The sequence below is a fragment of the Amia ocellicauda genome, chromosome 12, assembly GCF_036373705.1.
Source record: "Amia ocellicauda isolate fAmiCal2 chromosome 12, fAmiCal2.hap1, whole genome shotgun sequence".
Lineage (NCBI taxonomy): Eukaryota > Metazoa > Chordata > Actinopteri > Amiiformes > Amiidae > Amia > Amia ocellicauda.
This window is the reverse complement of record NC_089861.1, coordinates 11,086,295-11,107,308: the sequence shown is the minus strand read 5'-3', so window position 1 is coordinate 11,107,308 and position 21,014 is coordinate 11,086,295. Positions and strand designations below refer to the sequence as shown.

General features: G+C 39.3%; 1 protein-coding gene across 8 annotated transcripts in view; it reads left to right on the top strand.

Annotated features, from left to right (window-relative positions):
- The window catches only part of dysf (dysferlin, limb girdle muscular dystrophy 2B (autosomal recessive)), a 109,879-nt gene that overhangs the window by 32,930 nt on the left and 55,935 nt on the right, over positions 1–21,014 (top strand). For 4 of the 8 annotated variants that reach the window (XM_066718334.1, XM_066718331.1, XM_066718337.1 and 1 more), the window contains exons 10-30: positions 303–333; positions 1,385–1,500; positions 1,871–1,997; positions 2,661–2,764; positions 3,056–3,124; positions 3,583–3,626; positions 5,026–5,108; positions 8,646–8,678; positions 10,089–10,204; positions 10,864–10,977; positions 11,314–11,491; positions 11,845–11,969; positions 12,505–12,611; positions 12,955–13,150; positions 13,424–13,570; positions 15,525–15,656; positions 15,878–16,044; positions 16,256–16,370; positions 16,783–16,888; positions 18,199–18,341; positions 19,597–19,770. In XM_066718334.1, the coding sequence (XP_066574431.1) occupies positions 303–333; positions 1,385–1,500; positions 1,871–1,997; positions 2,661–2,764; positions 3,056–3,124; positions 3,583–3,626; positions 5,026–5,108; positions 8,646–8,678; positions 10,089–10,204; positions 10,864–10,977; positions 11,314–11,491; positions 11,845–11,969; positions 12,505–12,611; positions 12,955–13,150; positions 13,424–13,570; positions 15,525–15,656; positions 15,878–16,044; positions 16,256–16,370; positions 16,783–16,888; positions 18,199–18,341; positions 19,597–19,770 (2,427 nt within the window). The remainder of the gene's footprint in view (positions 1–302; positions 334–1,384; positions 1,501–1,870; positions 1,998–2,660; positions 2,765–3,055; positions 3,125–3,582; positions 3,627–5,025; positions 5,109–8,645; positions 8,679–10,088; positions 10,205–10,863; positions 10,978–11,313; positions 11,492–11,844; positions 11,970–12,504; positions 12,612–12,954; positions 13,151–13,423; positions 13,571–15,524; positions 15,657–15,877; positions 16,045–16,255; positions 16,371–16,782; positions 16,889–18,198; positions 18,342–19,596; positions 19,771–21,014) is intronic. The other 4 variants (XM_066718338.1, XM_066718332.1, XM_066718339.1 and 1 more) reach the window with 1 other exon arrangement.

The following is a 21,014-nucleotide window of genomic DNA, read 5'->3' as shown; positions in this document are numbered from 1 at the left end:
ACAACATAACTTATTATAAATTATACATGTGAGGATTACACATATTTACATATTTATAGTAAAAAACAACAACATTAAATATAACATTCAAACCCCATCTGCCAATCTAAAAACATTTTGCTTCAAGATCAGACATATCTGAAATACTGACAATTCTGTACAGAATTACACTGATAACGTAAGAGATAAGAGGTATTGGAATGTTTGGAAATGCTGCTCTATGATTGGCTAGTTTCATATGTGTGATTTATGAATAATAAACTGTAATTGCTGATGTAAGTTTTTTCTCCTTTTTTTAATAGCTTGATGTGGGAACAATCTATGCAGAACCCAGTAAGTAATTATTTCCATGTCTGTTGGTGGCCGTGGTTCTCTCTCTGAGTTGTGGTCATCCAGACAACCCAGCGTCCACTCCTACACGTTTTAAATATCTTTCTTGTTTGACCACTTAATTAAAACACTTAGGGCAGTTAAGTGACTGCAGGGTTAAATGTATTGAAAACCATAAAAATCAATAGCTCGCAAGGACTAATGTTATCTGCAGAATGATAGTGTTGGTGTGACTCAGGTTATACAGGAAACAGTGTCTGAATCCACGTATGTGTTTGTGAGTGAGTAGATATGGTGATTTTTGGGTCTATTTGGTGAGTCTGTTTCTTCTAATGCAATTTGCCTATATAGCGCAAATAAGTATTTTAACTATGTAAAGGGACAGGAAGAAACAGTCAAAGAGAAACATTTAAGATCCAAGCAAAGATCCTATACGAGGAATAGGATACATTTTTAAGATGTTATTTTTCTTATAAGGTGAAGACAGAGTGAGATTTGAAGGGTGAGACAAGAGCCAAACAGAAGAAAAAAATGAAGAAATAATACAAAAAAATTATAACTATTTTAGGATCACTTTATTATAGTTGCATGATTAGCAGTTAATTAACAGTTTATAGATTATTCAAAAATGATTTAATCATGTATTTAGAAACCTATATACATTAATTCACAGATTTTACGCTTCTTCCAAAGCAAAAATAATAGCATTCTAATGTTAAATAACTTAATCCAGAAAGCTGAGGTTTTGAAATGCAGTTGCATCTTATTCACAGCATATATACAGTATGTGTGAATATGATGATAAGGGTACTTGAATAACAGTCAATAATGAAAGTACTGTTGTTGTTCTTTTATGCTGTTATTCACAATTTATGAAATGTATGTTGACTGCTCGTAGTGTTACCATATTAAAACATGCTACCAATCTATCCTTTCAGCTTCTAGAAAACAATGTGTAGAAATAATTAATTTGACATTCATAGGAACCTAACCATATTGTAGACTGTATATGTCTAGTGCTAACCATTCATCTCCTTGTATTTGTGTGTGCCAGAGCATGCTTTTCTTCGGAAGTGGCTCTTGCTCTCTGACCCTGAAGACATCTCAGCTGGGGCTAAGGGTTACCTAAAAGTCAGCCTTTTTGTGCTGGGGGTTGGCGATGAGGCACCAGTAAGTATAGATCAATTATGGTCTGATACATATAAACATAAAGTATTAATTGTTTAATATTTAAGATATATTTACAGTATATATAGATGAGGAAAAGGATGCAGCTCTCTGAACAGAATGACTGTGATATGCATCCTCACTAATCATAAAGAATAGTTTAATGGAAACAAATTGACATTGTGAGTATATTAAACGGCCAAATGGGATTTGAACAAATATATTATTTTGTTAGATAACTCAAGAACACAATATTGCTGGACAAGTGTGTTTTAGTTTTCAATTGCGATTGACTGGTGGATTGAAGTTATGATTTGGTTGTTGTTTGATTTGAAGTTGTTCCACTTATTGACTCTCCTGACCTGTGTTTCAGCTGGACAAGAAGGAAGGTGTCGAGGACAAAGAGGACATTGAGGGGAATCTGCTGAGGCCAGCAGGGCTAACGCTGAGAGGGGCGCACTTCACACTGAGAGTGTACAGAGCGGAGGACCTGCCTCAGAGTAAGTGCAGGGCCAGAGTTAGACATAAAAATCAGATCGCACTCTGCAAAATCCTTTTAATAACATGGAGATTCTTTTATTTCTGATGTGCGAAATTTCAGTTTTAAAACGCAAGTAATTCATAATTGCTATTATCTTCAAATGCATATTAGAAGTCTAATAAATGTGATTAACTTAAAAAAAAAACAAGACAGAATTGGGAAGTGCCTCTGATTTTATACCCTACATTTCCTTAGAATAAAAAATACCATAGTATATGTATTCTAGTGTGAACTCTGTCTCTCACACCCATGTCTTTGATATGGATGTCGTATGTCTCTGTGTAACAAAGGAGTCTTGCACACATTTAGGTTTAAATGCATTTACAATCACTTCTGAGACTGCATTCAGCTCTTTTCTTTAACCTGCAATTTTCTAATCACACCTAAACAAATGTAATTCGATCAATCTCACCTGATTCTGCCCTTCCATTCTTTTGAGGGGGACATTTTGGAAGTGATTGAACATGAACAGTTGAGTCTGAACTGAGTTCTTGGATGGTTAATGGTAGAGCATTGCTGAGTAGGGGTGGCTAACACCTTAAACATATTTAAAGTGCAATTGCATTGGATCCCTTGGTGTATGTCTGTGTGTGACAGTACCTCTGTGTGTCATCATCTGCAGTGGATGATGCGTTCCTTGATGGGATGAAGCAGATCTTTGGCTTTGACAGCAACCGGAAGAACCTGGTGGACCCACTGGTGGAAGTCCACTTCGCTGGCAAGACGGTAACCGTGCCGGCACAGGACTGCTCAGCTCCACTCGATTACACTGCACTGGCACGCTGAGAAACAGTGTTTGTCCAGAAAAAATTAATATCACACTGTACATTCATTAGTGGTATTGACTTGCCTTGGTATTTTACTGTAACAATAATGTGCAGCATGAATTGCTCCTGAGAATTTGTTGATGTTTGTTGTCTACATGTTTTCCTGTAGATACTTTATAGATGTTCAAGACATTTATTCTTGGCAGTTTGATATTATAGGTGCTTAATGTTCTCGTTGGTTGCTTGGCAGATCTGCAGTAAGATCCTGGAGAAAAATGCCAACCCACAGTGGAACCAGAGCCTCACTCTCCCAATCCGGGTAAGAACAGAACTGTTTGGTCTCTAGAAAGAGACAATTCCAGGCTTCTGCCGTTGACAGTGTAAATATTTCAGTCCTGTCAAGTTCAGGGATAAAAGTATTAAAAACAGCAACATAATATAAGTAGGTGCCCATAAATGCAGCATCTGTTTAGTGGTATTGGCAGTTATAGGTAAGTTATAATTAGGTATTATTAGGTAGTTATAATTGGGTATTATTATTATTATTATTATTATTATTATTATTATTATTATTATTATTATTATTATTATTATTATTATTATTATTATTTCTTAGTGGACCCAGGGGGAAAATTTTCACAAGAAATATTTTCAAATCATTACAAAAAGTAGTTGGAAGTAGAAGATGGTCAGGGACTGTGCATTCTTGACCTTGATTGATAAGATAAAAATTCATGTGCAGGGGACAAACTCTAACACTCGCCTTGTTCTTTACAGTTCCCCTCCATGTGTGAGAAGATGAGAATCCGAGTCTTGGATTGGTGAGTCAATACCATTTAAAAATTCCCCCTACAAAGTTGTATTATTTCCTTAAATGTAACCTACAGATAAACATTTTATAACACACACATGAAAACTAAGCCAAAAAAATAAATGTGCAGTAGCTGAAAACTAACATGTAACAAATACCCTGACAAAATGCTAGTAAAGGAGGTTTCTATATCCCTATATATATACCATATATGAAAAATTGAAATACCAATGTGAAGTCACTTAATAGGGTGTTGGGTCATCAAACGCGGCCAGTTCGGATTGTATGTACCATGGCATGGAGTACCAGGGTCTGGAATTCTGCAGGAGGTATGCACCACCATTCTTCCACGAGCAAGTCAATCAACTGGTGCCTGGCTGATGGAGGTGGAAAAGGTCTTGAGTATCGTTCCAGAATATCCCATAAATGTTGAATTGGGTTTAGATCTGGTGACAAAGAAGGCCATGACATATGGATAACATCATTGTTATACTCACTGGGTCACCATATGCTTTGAGGATGGGGGCACTGTTATCCTGGAAGACACCCCCCTGGAAGGAAAGCATTTCTGCAACATGGGGTGAAGATGAAAACTCCATACCATTAAGTAGCGATTAGCATTGACCTTGCCTTCTAAGGGAATGAGTCACACAAACCATGCCAGGAAAATGCGCCCCACAACATTACGGACCCACCAGAAGCATTCGCTGTTGGAACTAAGCACTCAGGGCTAATATAAAGATCCTGGAGTCTGCACTTCCACCTACTGTTGCCCTTTGCTGATGATATCTTTCCTCTGGATGCCGACATCACCTTAGACACCGTTGCACGTGAAACATCAGCTTCTTTTTGAGCTGTCTTGGTCACTGACGCGCCTGCCAAACGTGCCCCAACAATCACCCCTGTTTCAGAGTCATAGAGATCTCCTCTTGCAGCCAAGCTAACCATAATTATAGGCAATCAGGCCTGTTCAATATTTTTATATGCGGGGGATTTGTACATTGACGTCACCACAATGAGCTCATACACTATGAGCCCATACACACACACACATAAATACAATTTTCTCAGCACATATTTAATTTGCATATTAAATATATGTGTATATGGTTACTATGTTGTTTCAAACAATAGCATCATGGCCAATGTTTGCACACCTTTCTCTATATTTCGTTCATACCAACATTTAGTGTATAGCATATATTGTGTAGAATGCACTAAAATAAGTATCTCATATTTTTTTCTCAACAATTAATCAGTTACATTTTATGCCAAATACAAAATACAAAAGTGGCACAAAAAATAAACTTATTTCAAACCAAAATGTTCTTAACCATTTTTTTGTAATGTCTAGCTTATTCATATTTATTAACAGCATGGATGTGTATCTTCCTCTTTGTTTTGTCCAGGGACCGAGCGAGCCACAATGATATGATTGGCACGATGCACCTTTGCATGTCCAAGATCTCTGCGCCAGGCGGGGAAGTTGAAGGTAGGCAGAACTGAGACTGTGCTGTGTGGGTGTGGTGTGGTGCAGCAGTGGTGTTGGGCATGGTCTACTGATTAACATAGGGAGTACTACAGCTGGGTGACTAACCAAAATGTTTTAGAGATGCTGGGCACTGCTTGGTGGGAGAGGGTGAGAGGACTCAAATGCAAATGACAGCAACTGTATTAGATGCATAAGGCTATAACACCTTAGAAACAGTGACAGTGGCTTGAATATTACAGAGACAATCCAATTGATTATAGTTCTTAGAAATTGGAAATGATCCTGTTTATATTACTCTATAGCTGGCTGTACCAAAGACCTTCATTAGACTGGACTGGAAGGTCTAATATTTGACTTCCCCTCATCTGTTATTTTTATTCGGTAAAACTACAAAGAAACACACCTAAAAATCTTATACCTATCAGTTAGGTTGAGCTATGCATATAACAATATATAACTTCCTGTCACTGCCACCAATGCTTCTGGCAACGGCTGCTATTACAGTTGAACACGTGGGATGTAGAACTTCATCTTCAGTTTATGGATATCTTGCTTTGATGACTGTAACAGGTGTGATTCACACTGGTGGTGGCCGGGCTAAGGGAAGCCAGATCTGTCATTTTGTGGTCTTTTTACCTTCGAAAAGTTATGAAGTGTAATTCAACAACTGCAGGCATCCACATGTTTGTTTTTTGTCTCCACGCCTTGGTACATCATGTCTGCAAAAAATAACTAAAGTAACCACTGACTGTGACAAAAAAGGACAAGCTAATTTCTTCTGTTGGTGTGTGTAGATTGGATACTATGTTGTATGACCTAGTTCCTGAAGTACTCTATGACATCATTAAACAAAAACAAAGTTAACAGGGACTTTCTAGTTACTACCCTCAACCGTGTGGTTCATAGTAGATCTCCTCATCCTTTGGATACCATTTTAATTGGCTGGAGTTGTGTGTATTCACTGCACACACATGCTTTAAAAATGTGTCACCTTACTTGGGTTATTTTCACGACCCAAAAAGAGGCAAAACACATTACCTAGTGGTTAACCCGTATTTCCATGTAGGAACATCATATATCGACAGGAATGATCTTGTCTGAGTGATGAGGCTTTGTGGGATTTATTGAATGTATCTGTGTTATTATTACTTCTTTCATAATTACTTAATTATCAGCAGGATTTTTCTTTTTAGATAAACCAGTCTTTGCATTCACAGTTTAAAGTGTTATTTAGCTCTTTAATTACATAGTTCATCTCCAGTTTTGTGAGAAATACTTATTATAACAGGCAAATAGAACTATATCATGAATGCTCTTGCTATTATGCCATTTTTAGGTGTTTGTTTGTTGCTATGTATAGACCTGTCACGCTTTGCATCATTAAAACCACAAATGATATACTCTATCAATGTTGGTTGTTCATTATATATGATGTGTGTTAAACAAGAACTTCAATCCAATTATATTTTACAAGCTTATAATACAGAATTAACACATGTCAACATTTAAAGCAATTTTAATATATTGACAATCTCAGTCTCAGTCTCTTTTGGATTGTCTAGATCCCATTTTGTGTCAGGGACAAAGACTTCCCTTAATGTCCCATACAATCCTACTTTCTTTACGGTGTGTCCTGACTTGCTTGGAGAATATCACTGTGAGATACACTGCATTGTCCTTAGCTTGCCAAGGTTTTCCACCACCTTGATGTATAAATGTGGGAAGGCCAGCTATTGCAAAGGTAATACAGGAGGATGTACAGAAAGGGTTTTCCCCAAAAAATAGCATCTTGTGAAAACATATTGCCATGGATAGCTCAGTCAACATGCTTATTATTAATTGGATGCCTATACATTCTTATTTATACTTAACCTGTGTTTTTGAATAGCCCTATCTCCTTTTACTATCCATTCTGCAACAAATGTTCTAGTAATTGCTGGGGCTGTTGCATCCTGACATTGTACACAGGCCGGTGGTGAACCAGGTGTGGTTTGTGTTGGTATGGGGATGGATTGTCTTTACAGGTGCATGTCAGTGACTACTGGGTGGTTTTCTCTTGACCTCCTCATATGTAGCCATGTTCTCTTACACTACATGCCATTCTACTCTCTATCCCAGGAGTTTCACAGATCCCACATGCACACATATTACTCTATATTTGTTCTCAATACAGCCATTTCTTTGTTTTGACATTAACCATTCATATTTTTTCTGTCAAGGATTGTTCTCAGACTCAAATATCAGAATAATAGATGTAACCATTATGCTCTGCAAATATATGCATTTGACCTCAAATCATTACTTTAATATTAATCTTAAAGGATGATTGCTCACCTTGGACACTACTTGTTTGAACATGTGCTCTATCTTGGGATTTGAGTATATTGGCTTCTATGACTGTTAACACATCATTTCTTGCATGCAGATCACTTTCTTTGTTTGTGTCGTTTCTTGCCTAATACATTTTCAACAATCTATCAATTCATTTAATACATTCAAAGCAGTTTATTTTAATTCTTCCAAACAATGAATGTATTCTGATGAAAACATTTTTGAGCAGTTGTGTGGTTCGATGCCTGTATCTACCTGATTACACCCTAATGACCTCTTAGATATTTAATTTTATTTAATATTTAATTCATGCAACTAGATTGACAGAACTCCTCTGCAGTGTCCTTCTTTAACAAAAAGTACAACAAAACAGATATTCACAGACAACTTTAACTTAATAAAGATACCAAATCCCCTTCAATGTTAGAAATGTTTTAGGATGAGGAAGAATACCTACCTCTGCACTGGGGAGGTTCCAGCCACCCAAGACACATGACCACAGGAAACAGCATTTTGACCAGATTCAATGAGAGAAGTGCAGACTGGCTTGTTGAGTAAACAAGATGAATGCTGGACAGATTTTATTACAGTTACTTTGGCGAGGGAGCCCTGGCCTCAGAGCTCCAGATTGCTTCTTTGCAGATTTCTTTAACATCAGCAAGTCAATATTGTGTAATCAGGGAGAAGGTTGTCACCACACAGCTATGAGAAGGGGTTCTGTCTGTTCTGTAACAGCCTGTGTGGACCAGGAATTTGTACATTCAGTCATTTCCAAAGGCAGCAGTGTTTGCATACTTAACTGGATTTGTGGATCCATGGTTTTAGAACATTCTTCCTATATTATCCAGGTAGTTTGTGTACAGCATCATGTGCATTTGAGTTTCCTCAATCCAGATATCTGCACATTGCAGGAAGCTTGTTGACCCCTTGCAGAACACTTTCATCCCTGTCAGACACACATCATTGTCATATTTGATTTGTCTGAAAGAAAGGACAGGTCAGCAAAAGGCTCCATAAAGAATATTCACTTTCCATATTCCCAAACCATGGAACAACAAACCTAGTTCAACGTGCTCAAACGGCACTGGAGATGTGTGTCCATGACTCCTGGTGCAGCTGTCTCATTAAACCCGTGTACTGTGAAATCTCCACCTTTTTTTTTTTGCTAACTCTCTCCTAACATATATCCATCTCTCTGTGCTTCAGATGACTTACCACCGAAGACCTTCACAAACCGCTGTACGTCTGGTATATCACTCCTTTCCTTTGTGATATCACTAATGATGCTATTATTGAACCTTGAGAATTTCCACAGGAACTCTCTCTGTCTGACAAAAGGAAATGCCGTCTATGTACCTTACATCATATCAAATGCTGTGAAGAGGTGCTATTTCATTTCAGAGTTTATTCTGGACCCTGTCTTGTGCTAAGGTGTCTTATGCTCTACCTTTCTACCAGAGTATTATAAAGATCTATCTATATTATAAAGAGCCCGTGTTACTGGATACTGTGAAACAAACTAGAACTAAGAAATTATTTCAGTGCAATCATACATAAACCACAGCAACTCAAACTTTACTGTCAATTTTTAGAGGCAGGTAAAATATGCAACCTGTCCTCATTTACACAAGGCAGTAAAATAACTGAACTTTCACAACATCTTAATGCTTCTCTCTATGTGAACAAAACATTAGCATGGAATTGATTGATTCAGCCGGTAAGTAGTCTCAGTGGATCTGGGTTAATGCTTTACATAGGATTGGAGTAATACAATGTATGTGTTTATTTTTATTTAACATGCAGTCAAACAACTAAAGCATTTATTGTGTCAATGCTGATATTCTATTCCTGCATATTGAATTGTGTTCATCCACGTCATTTTATTTAGCTGCAATAGATGGCACAGTAGATGTTCAGATGTTGGTCTGTGCTCATTTTTTTAAAATTATTATTTTTTAACCCAGGAAATCCAAGGTTTTCAGTTTTCTATCAATAGGTAAATAGCCAGGAAATATATACAATAACTCTAACAATTGTAGAAGCATAGCTCCCTTGTGCAAAGAGACAGCTTTTACAACAGGCAATGAAAGAGCCAACACGCATACAAAAAAAAATCAAGAACAGAATAGTTGAATATGAGTGTAAACATTTAAAATTTTAAGCATGTCTAATTTTTATGGACAATAGTAAAATCTATTGACATGGAAGGGGTTCAGAATTTGAAATACCATTATCTAGTGGTTTTCTAGATAGAAACTCAAACAAAGCAGAGAGTTTGGGGTGGAGGATTTGTAATTAGTGTCAGACACAGTGGTTAGTCTCTAGGTCCAAGTCCAGTTTCTATTTTGTGACAAGGACAGTAATCAGTGTGTATGCTGTGGGAGGGAGATGGTTCAGGCACTTTTGTGTTAGTGTATCAAGTCAAAGATGGATTGGGTGCACAGTATCAGGGCAATGAATGAATATGGCCAGTATTCAGTCAAAGACAGACAGCACTGTGTCTAGCAGATGACACAGGCAGTACTCAGTCCATGGACTGGGCAAGGTGAGACTGTGTTGCCTGGGTTCAGAGTGTTGGGTAGGGTTCAGGAAATGTTGGTAAACGAAGGCGTTCTCAGTAACTCATTAGTAGTCTTCCCTCCTTCACAGTGGATGACAGCCTGGGGTTCCTCCCCACCTTCGGTCCCTGCTATGTCAACCTGTACGGCAGTCCCCGCGAGTTCACCACATTCTCTGACCCCTACGAGGATCTCAACTTCGGCAAGGTAACTGCAGATATTAGATCAGGTGAAGGAAATGATAGGCATGTGATTTATTTATGGCTAGGTTAAGTGCTACCCATTTTTTCCCCTTGCAGGGTTTATAAACAATATGCTAAAAAATCATGAACATAAAGTGTATGCCAGTTTTCTTCAAGTCCGGTCCTTGTGCGCCAACATGCTTCTGATTTCCATTCTGCCGGAGTCTTTAAATAGTCAAGCAAATAAATGATTAATTGAACTGAACTAATCTAAACTGCTCAGGTCTAGTGCAGGACTGCAGCTGGATTGTGGCCCGCACGTGCAGGAGCATGGCACGGGTGTATACTTTCCTAGTAGTATATTCAAATGCAAGTTTTCTCAGCTGTTGTCCTCAGGTTGCCCCCTGTTGTTTCTGGTTCTTACTCAGTCATTGGTCTTATTTGCGTGGAGTAACTGAACCCATCATTTTCTCTTTTTATTATTGTATTTTACTTTTTTCTCTGCTTATACCATCTTGCTCCCCTCTAGATCTCCATGTGATTCTTTGACAAGTTACCACCTAATCTAATAGATTCACAAGTGCAAATGACAGTGTATCAAACACTATCAGAACAGTGTGTGTGCTGGTGCATGCGTGTGTACCTGCATGTGTCTGTGTGTGTCATGTGTTGTCGTGGTTGCAGGGGGAAGGGGTGGCGTACCGTGGCCGTGTCCTCCTGGAGCTCAAGACACAGCTGGTGGAGCATGTGGAGCACAAGGTGGAGGACATTCCCCCTGATGACCTGCTGGTGGTGGAGGTGAGCCCAGACTGATGTCTCCTTTAAAGCGGTTGATGCCATCATGTTTCACTTACAAATGTTTCAACACATCCTAATTGTACGACTATATTTCATGCATTTTCAATCTGCATCTTTTAAATAAAATTATAACAAGAAACCAACTTCTATAATTTACTAACACTGCATCAGACTTTCACAAATATCAATCTTAACTCATTGCTTTAAAATAGCTGCCTACAAAACATGTATTAAAATTGCTCAATATATAATTGCCCTGCATTGTTGTTCTGTCGAAGCACTCAGTATAGTTTGACGGGCGACCCTAAGCCTTTGTCTTGTCGGGTGTCTTTCCAGAAGTTCATGCGGAAGCGGAAGTACTGCCTGTGTGCTGCGTTCTACTCGGCCACCTTGCTGCAGGACGTGGACGACGCCATCCAGTTCGAGGTCAGCATCGGGAACTATGGCAACAAGTTCGACAACACCTGCCTGCCGCTGGCCTCCACTACCCAATACAGCCGAGCCGTCTTCGATGGTGAGATCCTCGGGGGGGAACTAGAGCTGTGCTTTGTCTGTCTGTATTCACAAATCAGACACAAGAGCACAGAAAAACAACATTGTAACACATTAAAAGTGGGTGAAGTACTGCTTCAGAGAAAGAATATATATTAAGAGAAGAAAACCGAAACAAAACATGTCAAATAGTTCACCTATGACTAACCTCAGCTTACACAGGGCCCCCAAAATGTGCTTTATTATTTTAAATTATATTAAACAAGACATCAGCTTTCTATAGAATGCTTTATTTTTTTATTTTTTTATTTGTTTGTTTGTCTACTTTTTTTTTTTTTTTTTGCTGTACCATTTGTAACAAACCACTTTTTGCAGGGTGTCATTATTATTTCCTGCCCTGGGGGAATGTGAAGCCTGTGGTGGTGCTCTCCTCAGAGTGGGAGGACATCATGCCCCGGATCGACGCCCTTAACATAATGCTGCACATAGTGGAACGCCTGGTGAGTGTCTGAAAGCCCCCCTGTAGATCAGGATTAATCAACCTGACTAGTCAACCCCCACTCCCAGGGCCACAGTCCATGTGTTCTGACTTTTAGTCCATATGAGTTGACTGTACCTTTCTCTTGTGTTTGTGAAGTGGGGCGTTGTGTGGTTACCATTCACTCAGAATGGACAAGGCCTGTCTAATTAAACACCTTACTGAACAACCGAAGAATAAAAATAAGCTGTTTTTCCATTAATCGGCAAATTGAATTCAGAGTCTTGTGCTACCCTTAAACTAAAAGATCACACAAGGGGAAAGCTAAGGGGGAGACTTGTTTTATGCAACTGGCTAGAGAACTATGAACAAAATGCATAGGGGGAAATGGGGAGATCACCACAGCCAGTGGCAACAGTTTGAAAGTTTGAATGAGAACTCCCAGGCTGGCTGTCAATTATCCAATGGGATCCATAGACAATAAGCTGCGAGGATCACTCTGCTTTCTGTCCCACCTCCCTGACCCTCCTAACTGTGTGTTTTCCCCATTGTGATAGAAACACAATCTGGAGCAGGTTCAACTGGACCTGAAGTCTGGCACCTCAATCGAAGCAGTGGACGTCAAGGTGGCTAGCCTCTTGGAAGATCTTGCCAGTGACTGCAGGTAGGTGTGATAATAAAATTGATCTCTTTAATCATAACAATTTTCTTTGCCCTTGCAAGTTGTACTCTCGTATTAAATTAATCAATTACTGGGTTGTAATTTTCAGTTAGGAGGTAGGTCAGTGTTTTGATGAATCTGGTCCTATACTTTTATATGTTATAATGCACATTTTACAAGTAACAGGTACATATTGACAGGAGGAACTGATAAACACAGTACAAGTGAAAAAGCATGGTGGAAGGTTACAATGAGTGGCAATATAGTTTGCATATGTGTCTCAGCATCCTGCCCCGGAGCCCAGGCCTCTCTCACTCTTCGTCTTTCACTGTACTGTGTTGTGCAGCCAGACTCTTCCTGACTTGCAGAGCTGGCCTTGTGCAACCCCCCTGGACAAGGCCAAATACCACCTGCGCCAGACCAACCTCAGCCAGATCAAGCAGGCTGCCCTCAGTCTCAGAGACGGCACCTCCACTGAGCTGAGCGCTGTGCTGGAGCAGGCTGAGGACTGGTTGCTGAGACTGCGATCCTTGGCTGAGGAGGTAAGGCAGCAAAAGGGCAGAGCGAAAGAAGTGCAGAACACAGCAGTAAATGGGGGCCTGGTCTGAATGATGATTGGGCCAAAATAGGTGGCTCTTTGACTTCATTGCTTTTGTCTCTGACTCTATAATCCTCTTTCTCCCTTCCTCCTTTCCTTCCTGTGTTTACTTGCAGGACTATCATTAGTAGTGTTGACAAAGCATAGTACAGAATATATTCAACCATACATCACATATAATCATCTGTCTCTCTCTCTTAATCCGTTTCTCTCCCAGCCTCAGAACAGCCTCCCAGACATCGTGATCTGGATGTTACAGGGAGACAGGAGACTCGCATACTACCGCATCCCTGCACACGAAGTCATCTACTCCAGGACCCAGTGTGGTAAAAACTGTGGCGAGCTGCAGAGCATATTCATGAAGGTAGGCGCAGGCCAAGGGGACTTCCGCTGCCTTCCTCTGTAGTTCTAGTCAGAGCTTGACGTTGTTCTTTAAAAACTTATCCTTAAGCGGAAACACTTCTTTCAGCATCTGCAGAATTGGTAACAACTAACAAACATCTTTTAGCCTTTCATGTTGAATTGGGAAATATTAATTCAGCTCTAATGCAAAGTAATTTTAAGCTTCTGCACATCTGTAAGCAATTTCAATATGTCCTTTAACACTGAAGTGTTCAGTGAAATGTGCATTTCTTTTTCCAAGAAACCTGTGTAAAAAGGTAAGTATGTGGAATTATATTTAACAGCAGAATACCAATACCACAGTTTTGGTTGGAACCACAAATATGGGCATTACAAGTCAAATGCATTGAATTTGGCAATAAACCTTTAAGAATTTAATTTCTTGAGCATGTAACTGGCATTATCTGAAACAAATCCAGTCACAATATTAAAACAAACTTCAAATGCATTTAAAGATTTCACAACACAGTGCCATGGATGTGATTCACAGAGTGCAGATTAACTGTATTGGCTAATATTATTTTCAGTCCTGAGGTATTCAATTACGGAAGCGTATTGGTGTAAATCAAAAGATTAAAACAAAAACAAAATGTGTTTTTTTTTACGAGATAAGTATCTCATAAAAAACATAAGCCTTTACAACAATAATATTTACCTCTCCCATGTCTAAATCAAAAGTAAATACTATTCATCCAGTCTACACAGAGCCAAACAAAGAGATACTACCCAAAACATGCTCTACTTATCACAAAAGGTTGGCCATAGTACGTTACTCCATATCCAAAGAAGGTAACAATGTTTTTATTTTTATTTTTAAAGCTACTAGGATGTCACTCACCTTGTCAAACAGTTAAGTGCAGCAACTAAAATAAAGCTGCATGACAGCCATGAAAACACCTCTGTCAAAATGAAAATAAAATCATAACTTTCTTTCCCTTATGTTTTACTGGAGTCAACTTTTCGTTTTTCTTTTCTTTTGGGGGGGGGGATAAATTATAAATGTCCATTTATTGTTGATTTTTGAGTGTGATATAAAGATAAATTACAAGATGTGCAAAATAAATTATACCCATAAAAAACAACAGGTGCGTGCGTTAGCTCAATTAAATGCTTTTTTATTTTGATGTTTTTTACTCCATTTAGTCCTTTGAATGCATACATTTCTTCAATTACCATTCTTTCTAATTCGAATTAGTTTTTATTGTTCTAATTATTCTTAGGGCAATTTGAATTAAATAACTATAACTTTGTAGGCTGCAAGGACATCTAGTGCATAGCTGTTGAATTAAAATTGATAACAGCACATTACAGAAAACGCAAGGTCCTAATTGTAAGCCTTTTTTATTCATGTAAAAAATTCAGCAAGCTGCTCTGATTTTGGGCATACCAGAGAGCTCTTAAAGTCTCTAAAAATGTATCCCCCATCCTAGCCATAATAGGTGGCATATGGAATATTTCCTCCTCTAGAAAATTGCTTCAGAGAAAGCTTTCAATGGGAATGGGTTGTTTCAAGTAAGGAGACAAATGGGGTTTGTGTTATGTGTACTATGACATAGCTGAGAAGAAACGACTGATACTGCTCCTTGAAAAGTAGGATTCGAATAGATGGATAGCACCTGAGGGCTTGATAAAACTAACCCTTTTTATTTAACAAGAGCAATCTAGGTACAGTACCTTTCTCAAGGGTACAAGAGCAGTGTCCCCCACCTGGGATTGAACCCATGATCCACTGCTCAGGAGTCCAGAGCCCTAATCTCTACTCCACACTGTGGCCACTTTTGCCAACTAGCTGTACTGAGAACAATGCAATGTTTGTTTTTTAACTGTAGAATCCTACAGACATCATCTCCAGTGAGATTGCCTGATATATGTATGTATGTAACATGAGACAAACCGATCCCTGTGTGTTTGTGCAGTATCCACAGAACGCCCAATCTAACTTCAAGCTCCCAGCGCAGCTACGCCTGCGAGTGTGGTTCGGCCTCTCTACTGATTCGAAGGAGTTCAACAAGTTCGCAGAGGGGAAGCTGTCTGTGTTTGCAGAGACGGTGAGTGATCTCAAACACATTTAATTACAGGATATTAAGCCTATAAATTGATCATTTAAGGTTGATCTATTGTACTAACCTCTCTGGGTTGGAGCTCTCCAGGGGGAGGGTTGGATCCAAACTCATTCGGATAGACAGTGAGAGAAAGTGACTGCTGGCTGACCTAAATACAGTGATTGTGTTTTCCTTTTGTCTCTATTTTTATTGTATTTATTTTTTAGTATGAGAACCAAACAAAGCTGGCACTGGTGGGTAATTGGGGCACCACTGGCCTGACCTACCCTAAGTTCACCGATGTTACAGGCAAAATCAAACTGCCAAAAGAAAGCTTCCGTGCCTCTCCTGGATGGGCCTGGTCAGGCGACTGGTTCATTAGCCCAGAGAAGACGTGAGTGACCCTGTATCTGTCTTTCTGTGTTTCTGTAATTTCTGAAGCTTATTAGCCAAAACTGTTTACTGATGCATTAGACTTCTTACACACACCATTTTTGTTAAAGACTTTTCATGTAGTGAAATGAATGATTATTTCTGTTGTGTGTGTGACTGGGGCTTTTTCTCACATGCCTAAAATAATTTCTACGTCTCTCACTGTTCTACAGGTTGCTGTATGATGTAGATGCAGGTCACATGACTTACATGGAAGAGGTTTTTGAGAATCACATGCGGTTGCCAGGGGGGCAGTGGATTGGGATGCCAGAGGGCTATACTGATGTGGTTAGTGTGATTATAATTGCAGAGAAACAGACACTGAAGGTGTTCAAATTAGCAAAATGATTTAAGGAATCTGGAAAATAATGTGATTAATTTCATGCCTACCACATTTGTAGACTAACCCATATTACTTTTTCTACACTGAAATAGATATCACCATTCAGTCAATATCTCCCACATCCCCTTTCCCTGCTTTTAAATGCCCAACAGAGTCACCTAGCATTTAACATTTTACAGAGAAGCGTTTTCAGTCTCGTTTATTCACTTTCGGCCAGGGGGTGCCTTTTGTGCTAAATCAGAATAACAAAGAAAAATCAGCACACAATCACGGTTGGAGAATCACTAGAATGACATCCAAACCAAATAATGAAAAGGGATTAATTAGTGTTTTCTCATTTCTGTGGGTTGGGGGCAGAATGGGGAGAAAGCAACAGCAAAGGACGAGATCGAGTGTCCGCCAGGCTGGGTGTGGGAAGATGTGGAATGGAGTGAAGATCTCAACAGGGCTGTTGACGACCAAGGTACAGCACTAACCCCACTAAGGTGGGATAGAAACCATGCAAAGCTGTCCCTTCAGTCACTATTTGAACTTTGTATTTAACAGCAAAACATTCACAGTGAATGTTTAAATTCCAAATTTACATTCTGTGTAATTATATATATCATTTATATGCATTACCCTGTAGATGTTCTCATTAAGCCAAACAAATCCAACATCCAATGTATCCTGTCTTTGAAGAATAGGTACTCACACATATCAGTTTTACTTACGGCAAACCAGCACAGAGTCTGTTAATGTGTTTTCACTTCTCATTATGAGTATTGTTAAGTGTCTGCTCTGCTCTTGTGTCACAATGCAAGGATTAAGCTACTAAATATGGAAAATATGCACAAAGAAAATAATAAATAAGTAACAACATATAATTTAATTTTAGGTGACCATAAGATCATTTTAAGCTGTATGACCATTGAAAGAAGCTTTTCAGAGTAACAGGCAGGTCCTTATTTGAGGCCTTCAGGTGTACATACATGCAGTATATATACACGGTGTCTGTAAAAGATTCAGATGTTTTTCCTTTAGAGTGTGTTGCAGGCCAAGAAAAACGGCATGTAGTGTTTATCATTACAGCAGCAGTTACCAGGTTACACAGATTCACTGGTTAACCAATGGAACCACAAACAGGCCGTCACACCGCTTTGCTCAATAACTCATCTCTCCCTGGACACATTGTATTTTGCATCCAAAGTCTCACACATGAATCACTGTAGTAACGTAAGACAACCAAGAAAAGACTTATCCAACCCATGGGGAGATGATTAAGTTAAACACACATTTAGCCAATAGAGTCATCAACCAGTACATTGAAAGACCATATATTTTCAGCAAAAAAAATCAAAATCAAAACTTTAGTGTAAGGTTATATTATAATGACAGTGTGTTGGCTAAGAGAACTGTCTAATGCTTAGGCTTAGCCAAGTTTGGAACACAAAGAGAGTATGCTCTTTCATGAGGTCATAAGGCACCAAAAAGGTAGATAGATACCCATGAAACCTAAATACTGGGCTTGAACATTTGTAAGACTGTTCTGGTCCCGTTTGACCTCCTTTAGTAAGACAATTGTGGTCATGATGTGACTGCAATAACAAGGGAGGGTCTTTACAGTAAAGATAGAAGATTTGGCATTGGAAGTGTGTATTCCTGAAACATGTCTCAAAAGCTTGAAAAGTCTAACAGGCTATTGAACTAACGGGCTATGCACATCTTGTCTTTAAGGATGAGTTTTTATCCTAGAGATTCAGCGCACTAAGTGAAACCCATTTGTCTGAACAGGCTGGGAGTATGGCATCACCATCCCCCCAGATCGCAAGCCGAAGTCCTGGGTTCCGGCCGAAAAGATGTACCACACCAACCGGAGGCGCCGCTGGATTCGATTGCGGCGCAGAGACTTGAACAAGATGGAAGCACTGAGAAAGGTATTGGGTTTCATGCTGAAGGGAGTGAGGGTGCAGGTTTTATTTATTAATGATATTCTGTGATATCTATCATTCAGCAATATCAATAATAATAATAATAATAATAATAATAATTATTATTATTATTATTATTATTATTATTATTATTATTATTATTATTATTAAAGTATTATACCTAATCATGATAAATAATACGTGATAAATAACCTCCTCCTTTTAATTGATCAATATCAGCAGTGGAATTTCTTCACATCCACAAATTTACCTGACCTTACCAGCCATTACACCCTGATAGCAAAATAACACATCTCTTTTTGGGGTTGCACTTTTTCTCAGTGATTTTCCCCTACCAAGACAAAGTCTCACGTATAAATCATATTTTCAATACATTGAAATATCACACGTAACATATACTGCAGTTTTCACCACTGTGAGCTACACACATATTTAACCTCAATGAAGCAGAGTGTTACCATGACTTGGCAGAACAGGGTAATTCACTTGATTTAAAGAAAAACATCCACTAGGTGGTACTGAATGAACACTGAATGGAAAAGCATTAATCAAGGACATCATTTCAATCTCCTTCTTGAACAACAGGAAAATACTGCCCCCTAGTGAATATCATTTGGGAGATTCCCCTTCCCTCTGCATTGTGGTTTATGTGCAACAGCACAGGGAACAAAACATGTACAATCTGTTATTTTGAGTTGTTTGTCAGCCATATCTATCTTCTATACCTATATGTACATCTGGCTTGCACCAATGATTAACTTCCTTGCTTTTAATGCACAATAGGTGTTATGTTGATATGTTAATTCAACAAAACATAAAAATATATGTTTAAATTATAAAATGAGATGACAATGAAATACAAAGCTTAAACTTAAATAAAATATTACATATCATTAGTGCCATATATCGTGACACACGATGCAAAGCACAGATAAAGTGACCCCACTGGCTGGTTCGCCTCGACGGGCCTCTGGCTTCTATATCTTGCACTTGGTGATGCCATGGCTATCCCTGATATTTTTTCCCACACATTGTCTTTTCTTTCCCATTTGCAAATCATGTTTTCTCACACCTGTAAGGCATAGTTTTTTACAGCCATGACACACTCAAATATGAGGTACTTTCCACACTGTAGATAAACTCAACTCACCGCCACTCTTCCACACATAGGCCTGGTTGGCCTTACAGCTTCTGGTGCAGTTGAGGTCCTAATGCTCAGCCCTTCTTTTTGTCCCTGCAGCAGAGGCCGGATGACTCGGAGCGAGAGGGCTGGGAATACGCCTCCCTCTTTGGCTGGAAGTTTCACCTGAAGCAGCGCAAGACTGACGCTTTCCGTCGCCGTCGCTGGCGCTGCCGAATGGAGCCCTTGGAGAAGACGGGGCCGGCCGCTGTCTTTGCCCTGGAGGGCTCCCTGGTAAAGAAGGAGAACGGGGGAGGGAGTTTAATGCCAAAATAACTTAAAATAATTATATTTTTGTTTTCTGATATCTGCAGAGAAAGCATCATTGATGTGTGCAGTTAAAGAATGGGCAAGGATGCCAAACTCTGGGTTTTTCCAGACCGTGGTTAGCTTGGCAACTCCAAAATGGTTTGCCATGATCGGTTTCTGATGAAGGCCATTTTATTGATTCATTTTGATCTTTCGTGCGAGGTATATTTGTTCCATTCCATTGAATTTAAAATGCACAGACTCAACTGCCGTACTCTGCTGCTTTTGATCTCTTAGACACTGCACTGAAATGGCCCTTCTGCAGTTGAATCACAAAAGGAAAAACAACGAACGATTGTGTTTACCTGCAGAGAACTATGTTCAAAACTCACAGAAACCATAATTTCCCTTATTATATAAATAGACTTTCAAAAAAGCTCTGATCTTGGCCCCACCTCAGTGTGTAGTTCCAGTCAGAGCTTGCGGAGAGGCGCTTTACTCTCTGAGTTTATTTTATAGTATTGTATCGTTGTACTGGCTCCTGTGCTGGCAGAGGCCTCAGACATAACCTCAGCACTGCGGAGACTGACAGGCTGAGCTGAGCCAGCAGGCAGCAAGATTGCAGGGCTGGGCTGGTGCTGATGCGGTTGTGTTAGAGATAGATAGGAGTGGAGATATTGCCTTGGAACGGGTAGGATACAACTTTCCATGTTCGGTGTCATGTTCTATATTAACCTTGAGGGCTTTTATTATGAACCCCCTTCAGCAGCTGTCTATGGTGTAGTCTGCCGGGGAAAGAAACTGTCAATGGATAAGAAAACAAACACATTTCCTTTGCTTTCTTTCAGTCTGTCTCATTCTTCTTTTAGTTTTTCTTTCATTCCTCCTCTATACGGTTAGGCTGTCAACATGTTATTTGCCATTCCTGTGTTTTCTCCCTCTCTATGACTTGTGTGGCAGAGGTATTTGTAACCACACCATTGTCACAAACTATGTGTATCCAAAACTAGAGGTCTGTATACACCAGGGCCCAACTGTGGACAAACCTCTCTCACTGCCACAGTGTCACACACACTGGGTATAGGAGGCCTACTGGTGTCTTTGCTGGAGACACAGTCAGTCTGTTTCCATTGTCATTTTTTAACTGGACTGTTAATGTTTATATTGGTATTTTGGAAGCACAGAAGTTCTCATTCTTTAACCAAATTGATCTAAAATGTGTGTTTTAA